This window comes from Athene cunicularia, assembly GCF_003259725.1.
Source record: "Athene cunicularia isolate RWA chromosome 5 unlocalized genomic scaffold, athCun1 chr5_part1, whole genome shotgun sequence".
Classification (NCBI taxonomy): Eukaryota; Metazoa; Chordata; class Aves; order Strigiformes; family Strigidae; genus Athene; species Athene cunicularia.
In genome coordinates this window covers 39932279-39944751 of record NW_020799101.1, presented here as the reverse complement: position 1 = coordinate 39944751, position 12473 = coordinate 39932279, and the positions used below count along the sequence as shown (strand labels likewise).

The 12473-nt window shown below is 39.1% G+C and overlaps 1 protein-coding gene across 1 annotated transcript in view; it reads left to right on the top strand.

The window, feature by feature from the left end:
• STARD9 (StAR related lipid transfer domain containing 9) overlaps positions 1-12473 on the top strand; it is a 105528-nt gene that overhangs the window by 1917 nt on the left and 91138 nt on the right. The window contains exons 2-3 of the mRNA XM_026849325.1: positions 5699-5768; positions 8604-8720. Of these exons, the coding sequence (XP_026705126.1) occupies positions 5699-5768; positions 8604-8720 (187 nt within the window). The remainder of the gene's footprint in view (positions 1-5698; positions 5769-8603; positions 8721-12473) is intronic.

Here is a 12473-nt window from a genome sequence, read left to right as displayed (position 1 = left end):
CCATTTTTTTTTTTTTTTTTTTTTTTTTTTTTTGCTTTATTGCATGTACATGTTTTTAAAATAAACAGGCAACTTTTTAGAAGCCAGCTCTTTTGTTCTCCAAGAGCCTGACCTTTATTTGAGAGGGTGGAGAAGCAGGGCAAATTTCACAAAGTCTAAAATAAACACCTTTCCTTGCACTTACTGCTTCCTCCAGCTCTGTATACCTCCTTGCACTTCTGTACTCTGTAGCTGAACTCTTTGCAAGATCCAGCAAGCTGTGGAAATGTCCCTCTCAGGAGTATGATCCTCCCATGATTCGTTTCTGCTGGCTCATTCTACGTCTTGCAGAGTGTCTGCTGCCCCTCTGGAGTTGCATTAGCTTTACATGTTGGCTGCAGAAATAATTTTTCATAGGAACAGCAAATGGTATGAGGAGATTTCCTTTGGGCTGCCCCTGGCTTTGCACTGCCACAGCTGCTTTGCTTCTGTCAGGTCTCTCTTGTAGCTCCCTGCTACAGCCCTGTATTTGTGTCACTGCTCTGTTGCTGGGTCTGCATTTCTCTAAAACTTTCTGTGTCTGAGAAGATCTGGGTCTTTCCTGGGACATGCACCATTAAATGGTCTTCCTACAGCTCTATCTTTGTCCAGATAACTTGTTTTCATGCAAAGTAACTTAGCAGAAGAGATGCATTTCCAAAACATAGCATGAATTTTTCAAGAAGTAGGGAAGAAGGGAGAACAGGGAAACTAAATGTTAGGATCACTGCGACTTCTGAGCAGCAGAAGTCAAATGTGTTACTAGAGAAGTGTACTTTGGAGTTGAAGTTATTGGTACAAGGAATACAGCTTTCATACCTGTGGAGCAGAGCACCCATTCCTAAGGATGAAGGATTGTTTTATCAGTCAAAGGCAAACTGCGGTGCGCATATGTGTAAGGCTGTACTGACAAACACATGTTTTGCTGAGAGAGCTTTTGTAGTGTTTGCAATCTGAAGTTAAGGTCAGGACATCTCGAACAGCTGTGAGTCTGCTTTGCCTCCTGGGCTTTCGATATTAAACTGTGCTTTCTTTCCCAGAGTTCTCTGGTTCGTACCCAAGTGAAGCGTGATATAAACACATGTTTACAGGGAGGTTGAGTGTACAGCTTGTAGAGCCGGGGATGGCTGCAGGTCCGCTTTTGTTTATGCTCGATGCTCTCTGGCTGTCAGCTGCTGCAGAAGGAAGGGGGTCTCCATTCTCACCACCACATGTTCCTGCCCTGCCTCTCGCTTTGGCTCAGCAACCGTGTGACCACTGTGCTCAGGGCTCGGGAAGGGCTCGCTGGCCCGGTGACATCTTGATTGTTTATTTTGGTGTGTTTCTTTTCTGATCACAGCTGATCTGAGTCATTGCATGGGTGGGTGATTGCTAGATCAGATGCAAGGAAAGAGGTGGGAACACATAGTGGAGGCTGGAGCAGCAAAGAGAAATTGCCTCTTGCAGCAACAGCCTGCAGTTAAGATAAAAGTCTGGGTGCTGTGAAGCTGTACCTAGAGCAAGAGGAGACTTTAGTTCTGTCCCTCTTTGCTGGTGGTTTTCTTGTAGTGTGAGACTTGAACAAAGCTACTTGACTGCTGCATAGAGCTTTATGTCTGCATAGTGAGGAACCATTGTTACCCTGTGGTTAAAGGTGGCGTGGTAATTTTATTTTGTGTTGTTTATATTTTACTGGTTTTATATTTATGTTAACGTCAATGTGAGTATAGAAATTTTTATGTATGAAACATTTTTGTACCTTAGGTTTTATGCTTGGAATTTCTTCTTTATCTTGAGTCTTCTGTAATGATTGTGGCCTGGGATAAATCAGGTCATGAGAACCCTCAGCATAAAGTCATGCATTCATTCATAGGGATGTGTATAAGGCATATGGACTTAAGGCAGTGAGTCTTACGTAATTATCATAGTTGGGGTTTGCAAAGCACTGCTTGTTGTTGAGGTTGCCTTACATCTGCAATTAGAATACCCTGGCATTTAAAACTATTGAAAGCATTGCCAGATTTCAGCCATTTGGGCAGAGATCTTCCTTTCAGGAATGCCTTCCTTGGGCTAGATATTTTTAATTCTTTTTAAGCTTTGTCCAGTACAGTTTAGCTCCTACAGAAGATGAGGTTAAGGGAAAATTAGGTTTCAAAATATTTAAAAGCAACTTAGGGTGACCTTTTATTTGACTTTCACAATTTATTTGAAATTAGAGATCTGGTGTGCATTTTTTTTTAATTCCCCATCTGAATCTACCCATTTCTGACCAAGTTATAAACAACTAAAACTAACATGCACAGCAAAGACTTGTAAGAATGTAGCAGACAAAGGTTTTAAGATCTGTTTTCTCTGAGTGCATCTAAGCTTGTGTTCTCCAGAGTTGACCTAATTGTGCTTGCACCATTCCCATAAGTCAAAAAACTCATCAGTTGAGCACTGCCTTAAAAAATTGAGCTCAGTGTTGTCCAAGTCACAACTGAAGCCTGGGTATGGGAACTGAGAGCAAGGTCTTTGTTCTACTTATTCTCAATAATTTGTTTGCTGACTCCATGTGATGGTTTGACTTTGGCTAAATGCCACGTATGGACGCAGTCACTCTATCACTTCCCCCCCCTTTTCCCCTTGTTTTCTCAACAGGGCAAAGAGGGGAAAGAAAATAAGATAGACCAACCCTTGTGGGTAAAACAAAAGCAGTTTTAATATAAGCAAAACGCAGCAAAGGTCTGCGTGCAGAAGCAAAAGCAAACAGGTTTATTCTCTACTTCCCATGACAGGCGATGTTGGGCCTTCTCAGGAGCAGGGCTCCGATACACTTAGTGGTTTCCTCGGAGGACCCAGGGTGACCCCACCCCCTTCCTCCTTTCTCCCAGCTTTATACTGAGCAGGTGTCACATGGTCTGGAATATCCCTTTGGTCAGTTCGGGCCAGCTGTCCTGGCTGTGTCCCCTCCCAAGACCTTGCCCACCCCGTCCCACTGGGGGCAGGGGGGAAATGTCAGAAAGCCTTGGTGCTGTGTAAGCACTGCTCAGCAGGAGCCACAACACCAGAGTGCTATCAACACCCTGCCTGCTCCCAGCATAAACCACAGCACCGTGAGGGCTGATATAGGGGAAAACCAACTCCAGCTCAGCCAGACCCAGTAAACCCCAGCTGGTGTCCAGGAAGAAATACTGATTCAATTGTGGAGTGTACAAGTAAACTTGGGATAGAGACTGGAAGAGCTGAGGAGTAGGATCATGTACCTTTGGAGCAGAGAGATCAGCCTAAAGCCAGCTACAGTGCAGTAGTAGAAAGGAGATGAGAGCAGATGAGGACACTAAAATGGAATGTGGTTCCATGGACAAGATGTCACAGGTAGGAGGTACCTGTAAGGGATGATGTGTGTCCATAGGGCAAGGAGGATGGGAACTCAGTGTAGTGCAACTAAGGTGATAAGACTGGAGGGTTAACAGTAGGACTGAAAAGTAGGGAATGCTTGTGGAATTAGGAAGCAGGATAGGGCCAAGATCATACTGGGGCAGTGGAGGAAAGAGTACATGTAAGCATGAAGCAAGCTCACTCCTAAAGGATCCCTCTGATTTTGTTGGTCTTCTGCTGTTCTTAATTCTTGTGCGGTTCTCTGTCAAAGTGTCCCATTTCCTCTGAGATCTGGTCTGCTGTACAGGGTAACTGCCAGCTTTGTCCATTAGCTCACCTAGAGGTTTGGTTGTGGATACACAAGTCCCCAAACTTGTGTTGGAAAATAGGTGCTTTTCAAAACATCTACGAAGTTGCACCTGTACAGATTGAATGCAAATTTCTACCTTAGATGTGGCTTGTATCCTTAGGCACTTGGCCTTCTTCATTTGTTCTTTAGGGAGCCTTATGAGGCCTCTGTTCAGTACTCAGCTGTACATAACGCAACATTTGGTACCCAGCTATACCTAATGCAAATTCTCTCTCCTGTGAGTGTTTCTTTTTCTCCTGGGGTCTAACTCAGGAGTCTGGCTGCTGATGTGTTGAACTGCTGAACGCTCACAGCTTAATAAAACCTCTGGGAGCTGTGCTTGTGTTTTCTATGAGAAGTGCCACATACATGTATTACAGGAAGAACTAAACTCAGTCTGTCTCAAGACAGATGCTCAAAATTATTAATGTGAAGCACAGAGACTTTAAGATAAAGTATTATTTCTCTTTGCAAAACAAGGACAGCCTGTGCTGTTTTTAAAACTTCTTTATGCCTGTAAAACTAGTTTGTAAAACTTCTTTATGCTTGTAAAGCTCATGTGCTACAGAGATTGTCTCTGTGGAACGCTTAATGGTCCTAAGGCATCGTTCTGAATGTTGTTTTGGTAGAGAAAGTGTGGGGGAAAAAACTCAGAACCATTGAGGAGACCCCAGAGGCTGGACACATTGTGCTGTGTGCTGCCTGGAAGTTAGAGCTGTCAGTGAAAGAAGGCTCTAATCTGTGGGGGTGTAAATACCTCTGTACACATGTAAGGAAATCTGTTAAAAGACAGATCTCGGGCCATAAATAGTGGCGGAATTCTTGTTTTTTCTTACCTCGTTTTTAACTGGCCTGATGATACTGATCCAGCCGATTATCAAGTTATATATATACAGCTAATCTCAAATGACAATGCCTGTGCCTTCAGCTTAATTTTAAACAAAGTGTGACAAAACTGCACTCAGGAAAAAATTGATTTTATTTCTAAACTAATTTCTTCCAGATTTACAAAGGCATTAGGCTTCATCAAAATAAAGTTTCCTGGTAAAGTTACAACTTATAAGATTTGTCTGTATCGGAGCGCAAAGCAAAATTTCGAAGAAATATAAAGGATTAAAAAAAAAATCTTTCTCCTGTTCTTAGCATCTCAGTACCAAAGTGTTTGTTTACTTTTCTCTATCAGAGAAGTAGGCCACTGACCTCTTCTTCCTCATTTCTGTCTTGCTATATATAAAAAAAGCCACAGTAACTATTGAGAGGGATGTGAATCAACATGCCTAAAAATAAGAACATCCTAGTAGCTATCATGCTGTTGGCACAGAAATGGTTGGGGTTTTTTTTTTTTTTGCTTTGGCCACATCCGTTTTTCATTCTTTTCTAAAATGACTAATTATGGAAGTGGAAGTTGGCTGTAGTAGCCAGTCATAGGTGTGTTTATTTGGAATTTTAGACAGTATGTATAAGTGCACGGTCCTTTGCACTTGGGGAGCAATCCTATCCATTTACATTTCAGGACAGTTTTGTCTTCCTAAAGAGTACTTTTTTGAGGACTATTACAAACGCTTGGGATGATGTGGTAAAAATCAGACAGCACGACCTGACGACACTTGTGACTCACAAGTCTCTAACATGAATCCATACTCCACAAAGCATAACTAGTCTACCAGTGCTGCACTCTACTTTCTCGTAAATGTGATTTTAAACAACTCTTAATTAGAAATGAAATCCTAACAAAGTATTTAGGGCAAGCACTTTGAAACTGTTTAATCACCACAATCCTGCATTTTTTCACCTCTCACTATTGAGATACCTGGCTGGGGATCTGCATAATGCTACTTCATGTCACAGAGTCTCATATAAGCAAAAGTACCTGTTTTATAGCTCTGATTTGCAGTTCGTTAACGTAAACACAATTTTCTGGGGTTTACGAATTTGCTATGCACCTTTCTGTGTCTTCATATTTTAAATGGATTTTTTGTGCTCTGTTTCCAGAGAGAGTGCAGAAGGAGGAAGAGTGATTGTAGAAGTTGATGACAAAGTAGCAAAAGTCAGAAATATAAAGGTATGCTTTTTGTTGTCTTCTCTTTCTCATGTAAAGATCCTGATATGCTGATACTTTTCTATGTTTGCTTGGCTGTTGGATCATTCTGATAGAAATATTAAGGGTGAAGCTTAAACTGACGCAACTCTAGAATAATTGCAGCAAAAGTATGGGGAACGATTGTTTTCATTTGGGATTGGTTTGTGGGTTTTAGTTGTTTGGGTTTTTTTTTTGACAGGGGATGTAGTTGTGCTTTCTGTATTTTGTATTTGTCAAAGCTTCTTCAAACTGGCTGCATGCCACCATTCAAATCTGTAGTAAATTGTTTAGGATTCTGTGCTTCTCCTACTGTTACTAACATCTGGATAACTTCTTTCCTTGTATCTCCTCTCCTTTTGTATTTGCACTCAGAGTGCCATTGACTTGCATGAAATGGAGCAAAATGTGTTCAGCTACACTTTGGGCCTTGGTAAAAGACCAAGAGCATTGAGAATAAACTGAATGTAGCTGTCGTCCTCTGAGAGCTCTGGAACCAGCGTGCATGGGAACCAGCCCTCTGGTTTATACTTTCGAACTACTTAAAGCTGTCATGGTCGTTCACTAAATTAATAGAATAGGAGCAAAGCAATTTTGCGTTGTCAAACATGTTTCTGCTTGAAAGGCAAATAAATGAACCATGAGATTACTGTGGGGAGCCTAGAAGTTGGATGTATTTTCTGTTTCTTGTCTCCTTTTTCTTTATATCTGAAAGCAACCCAGTGATTCTATACTGCTGGTTCAGGAGAAATAATGCATTAGGTTTGGAAGAGAAACCTTAGCAAAAATTAAATGAAAGGATTTGAATTATTTACCTTTTCCAATTATAATTATTTTTGTATTGACTACAGGTGATTGCTTTTAATAAAAGAAGAGGGGAAAAAAGCTGTATGAGAGGTCTCAGGGATTTAAAATGCAGCTTATTTTCTGTTATTTCCTTTCCGAAGGCTGTATTTGCAGAGTCTGGGACTCACTACCTTCTGAGGCAATTTACCCCAATTTCTTAGGCATGTGACAAAGCTCTCAGAAATGCAAATCCTCAGGGTGCAAAGTTCTTGGGCAGGCTTTGGTCCCTGTGATGGGGCTGTGAGGGTTTGGGCCTCAGGCTCCCTGCCCTCACTGCAGAGCCTCCATCAGTAGGTGCCTCATTGGGTCCAGCTGAGCCTTGTTAGGCCTAGAGGGCTCTTTTTTTTTTTTTTTTTTTTTTTTTTTTCAGTGGAGCAGACTGCTTGTAGCAGGCGGAGAAGGGTTATTTGGAGATGCAAAGGCTGGTTTCTGGATGTTTTCTTTTTTTGAGGTTTTGTAATTGGTGAGTTTTGTAAAGGAAGTGAGTTTGCTTTATACATAAACTAAATTTAAACAGCGTTTGATGAATCCGAGTTAGTGTATAAATCAGTATTTATACAGTAATGTTTACATCGCTGTATCTGGCATAGGTGTGCTTTGTAGTTCAAAACAAACTCCTTCTTACCAGAAGGATAATCACCTCTGTGATCAGGGGCTGGTTTTGCTGAGGTGGAGGGATATTTTTTTTTAAATTTTATTTTTACATGCCACAATAAGAAGACAGCACTCTAAGCTATCTTTTCTGCCTATTGCAGCAAATAATCTAAGAAAATAAAAGATAATAGCATAAAAATCTCTGAATTGCCATATGCTAAAAAATGTCATTATTGAAGGTGATCAATAAGCTCATTAAGATGTTAGTCCTGACTAAAGGAAACCTTGGTTGTGCTTCAGTGTGACAGTGTTAGAATCACGTGGGATTTAAAATACGTGAAACCCCTTCACTTCAAAGATAATTTAGTTGTTCCCGTCCTCTTTTGCTTTGCTCTTTTTCGGTTTTAAAAAAAAAAAGGCCCAGAACTACACACCTGTCAGATGGGCCTGTAAATGAATTTTCCCTGTAACCCTCACTGCTGGTGGCAGAGCAGCGCTTACAGTGCCCTTTATCCAGTACTCTGGCAGACAGCACTGTCACCCCTGGTTTTTGGGGCCATTAGTAAAGTGGTTTGTTTAGGTGCTAAATTATAGTGATTTTTTTTTCTGCTTGTGTTATTGCAAACGTCAGGGTCACAATGCAGTTGTCAATTAGGTCACAATTACATGTGAATGGTGTTAAATTTATGCAATGTTTTGACTTATTACTCGTTTTGTGAGTAGAATAGTATGTTCCTTGTTCATAAGCTTACCTGTTTTATTACAAATCACTTGGGCAAGGTCATCCAGAAAGATTTCTACAATTCCCTTGACATCAGTCACTATTTCTGTCTGTTATACTAGAAAGGATTCACTGTCATTGTTACTAACCTGTAAAGGTTAGGTTTGTAGTGTGCAGTCCCAGTGACAAGCATTAGGTTGCCACCCTAGCAAAGCAAAGGGGAAATGTGGGCAGAGATCTGCGTTTTCAACTACGCAGTGAGTAAAATGGTTTTGTTTTCTCACTTGAGGCCTCATTTCTGTGATGCGATTATCAGTGAAACAGAATGACAGAGGAACATCAAGTGTTATAGAGCTTCCCTGCCAATGTGTAGATGTTAAGATTAACTGAGCTGTGTTTATTCTATAGAGCCTGGAGAACCTTAGCTGTAGTTAATGAACCCTTCAGCAAAAATGCTTCAGCAGGTCTGTTGTGGATGTCTCTGACTCACTCTAAGCATCAAAGAAAAATGCATAAGGAGGATAAACTCTTCGCCATTCCTTTCCACAATACAGATCATAGATAAACTTCTAAGTTTTAAAATGCTTACTTTTTGTTCAGATTCCAAGTTAATCAATCGTTCTGTCTTTTTTTTTTTTTTTTTTTCCTGCTGTTGTTAGGTTGACAGTAGGCTTGATGGCACTTGGGACTCCAGAGAAAAGACTGTGGCCTTCAGCTTTGATTACTGTTACTGGTCAGTTGATCCCGAAGATCCAAAGTATGCATCTCAGGAAATGGTAAGCGATGCTGTTCTTCGTGTCAGTTTTTTCCTTTATAAACACCCCTATGGAAGAGATTGAGATGTAGGATACATGAAATTTTCTTTTCTTTTTTCTTATTTTGTTTCTATTACTACAGTACTTGGTCCTTTTGTCTTGAAGTAGGTTCAGTAGGACTCAATACCCTTGTTTGTCAACAAATGCACGCTTTCATTAGATATATTAATTTAGGTAGTGATCATTAATTGTGATGATCTGAGGACTCTAGCTTAGCAATGAAAATTTCTGGGGGGAAGGATCAGATTCTAGAGGGAGAAAGTCTGATGTGAAAGGAAGAGTGTTGTGGTGACTGCTGAGAGGATCATCAGTGAAGTAACCACATCTTTAAATAACAGCAATAAATTATACTATATTGTTCTCAGCATTTTTCTTTATTACTAATAGAGACTCATCCTATCTTGAAGATCCAAGGTTTGATTGATTAAGAAAGAACATTGAAGGATTCATTATTAAAATAGGATATGATTACAAATTTTTGCTAATGAACAAGCAATTATTAAATCTACTACAAACAAATATAATGCACAGCTATCCAAAGATTTAACTCTGTATACATACAATCGCATATGTTAGGATTAAAATAAGCCATTACTGCTGTTTTGTCTTCAGAATTGTATAATTTCATTTTTTATTTGTCAGTACAATTGTTCCTGAAATTTCAACCTGTATAATTGTGTTGTTCTTTGCAGAAAGTATCACTTAAGACTGAGTTGTGAAATTTGTATTTCTGGTAGTAAAGAGCACAGGATTTTTTTTACTTTTGGGAGTCAGTATTTTAAAACTATCAGACTTGGCAATTACCAGAACTATAGGTGAGATTCTTGATGGTGTTCCATTTCTGTCTTGGTGCAGTAGTGTGAAAGAGGTTTTGAGTACTTGGGAAGCATATTTAGTGTTTAAAAAATAAAGTTATCTCTCTAAAGTGCTCAACAGTTGATAAATTTCCATTTTATGGATTACAAATAACAAATCTTTAAATGTTGAACAGTTGGGGTTCCTCCCCCTCATATTGTCTTACTTGCTTATTTTGATTTTGTGTTTTTTGGGAGTTTCTCTCCTAATATACTTCGAAGCATGCTTCTTAGAACTGTTGACAGTACAGTTGGCATCTGAAATGGTTTAGCAGATGAAATGTTGATACATACAGTTTGCCAAGTCAGTTTTAGTTCTACTCAGTATGTAAAATTATCAGAACTGCCAAATGGAAAATATAAATATTGGCTACAAGTGTAAATTTTTGTTCTTGTTGTTATTAAATACTGAGTGCAGTTGAAAAAGAATGTAAAATGAAACATAAACAGTGTAGCTTCCTTACTGGGGCTGAGTAGGTGTTCAGACACTGTGGAGAGCCTTGTGTTATCAAACAATAGTTTTATCCAATAAAAATACTGAGGGGGAAAACATTAGCTCCTTGGCCATAGAAAATTAAGTAATAGGCCATAGTTTCCTTACGGGTTCCTGATGGAGGCTGAAAGGACACCCAGTGCTGTTTCATTGAACTGTTGGGTTACTGAGCCTTGGACCAGATGTGTTTCATGAGTTATGAAAAGTTTAGAGGTGGACCGATGCTTTGAAAGGCCTGGAGTTGTGAGTGAATTTCTTGGGCTTTCTACCTGTCTTGATGATTTGGAATGAGTAAAGCATACTTCAAATGCCCTTGAGAAGAGGGCTGCTGGAATACTGCAATCTCACCATGCTTTTGTGCATTTGTCTGCCCCCTTACACTGTATGAATGAAGTTTATTGTACTAATTCCATGTTTTGAGCCATTATTTCAGTGCTGAGCTTGAAGTTTCTAAAATTCCTTACAGCAATGATGCTATCAGCAGCCAAAGAGGTTTGGTAACACTGTCATCCAGTAAAAGCTCTCTTTCATGAGCTGACCTTGGATTACTTGTTCCATGAAGATGTCCTGCCAACTGTTATCATACGTGATTCGTGTATTGGTTGAGGATGAAAAGTAGATTAAAGTATCTGCCTTCAAGTTCAATTTTGTAGAATACCATCTTTTAGTAAACTGTCTTTTCCGTCCCCTGGATGGATGTATAAAAATGAAGTCCAAACAGTCAGTAGTTAAGGATTCTGTGACAATAAAACAATAGTGGGAGGGCTGCAAATCATAGTGTTCAGGTAAAAATACACCTTTAAAGATACAGATCTCTTTTTCTCTGAATACTACTTACAGTTTCTTCCAGATGTTAACATCGTTCACTTTAGGTTCTGGTCCCTTGCATTCCAGAGATGACTCCAGACAATGCATTTTATTACCTATATATTTTGATCATATACTTCACAGGTACTTGTGACAGGCTTAAGTCACACATGTGTGAGTAATTTCAAATGTTGGAATGAAAAGTTTGGATTAATTGTTCTGTTTATAAAAATTGTGCTTTCTCTGCCACTTGTATTCTACTTGTATTTGCCAAATACAAGTAGAATACAAGTTGCCCCAGTACAAGGAATACATGTTGACCACCTTCCTTGTTTTTCCTAACATATTCATGTTAATATTTCTTCTATTGCCTTTTTTTTAGTTTAAAAAGAAATGGTAGGGAAGGCATCTTTTCACTTTAGTTTCGGGGAAGCACACCTTGCAATGCAACAAACTGAAGAGGAACTGAACCAATTTAGTAAAATCTGCAATGCCCATGTGACAGATGATATGCCTTTACTTTTTTTATTATAACACTGAAACTGAAAGTGTTTTTCCCTTCAAAAAGCTGGAGCAAACAGAGTCAAAAATTATTTTTTTTAAAAGAAATGTTATTGTTTGCATATTTAATTTAAAGATTAATTAAAAAAATATTCTTGCTTCATGATATATACAAGCTTTCTTGATTGGCATTACATAAATAATGGAAGCCTCTTCATATTTCTGAAAAGAGGAAAGTTTGCTAAATTAACAGAGCTGATTTTTGACTAGTGAAAGAACCCATCACTGTTGATGTCTGGGCAATAGGCTTCTTAGCAGAGAAGATGATTTCAGGTGCAAGTGGATAGTCTTTGACTGTTATTCAAAATTATTCTTTCATTTAAAACATTTGAGGAACTAGATATGAGGCAGAGTTCTTTCTTTAATTCTCTCCTAACTGTGGTGAAATATGACAGCTATAGTGTTTTTATTGTTGACTCCGAAATTTATAAGCTTAGTTTAGAAGTCTAGCAGCGGAGGTCTGAATTCTTAGTCTTCCTTTAGAAGTTACATACATTCTTTACAAAATGTAAGACTTTTTCAAATAGTTCAGCTATGCAGGTATTACAAATTATTACAAATAATCTGAATGCCGAACTTTACAATGTGACCTTTGTTTTTTAGGTGGCCAGTTTGAGTTCCCTGGGCCTATTGCTTTTGTTTTCTCACTGGGCAGTTGGACATTTTGTGTTGATACTGAGCTGAGGTTTTCATCTCCTTTCACAGATGCACAATTCTTTCCAAAGGGGAGTTTACCTTCTCTTTTTAAAGATTTTTTTTTTTCTTTTTTTAAGTGGATTTTTTTAGTGCATAAACAGAACAGAGGAATCAAGAAATACCATAAGGGAAGAGTCACTGGCTAAATCAACCAGAGCTACCAGCCACTAAAGGAAGAAGGAAAGGAAACAGGTGTGCTAAATCCTTCTGAGTACAGAGAGATGAAGCAGGCCTTATGGCTACATCACAGAGAGAAAGAAACTGTGTATGAAAAAATTGTGTGGGACCAGAGAAAGAACAGAT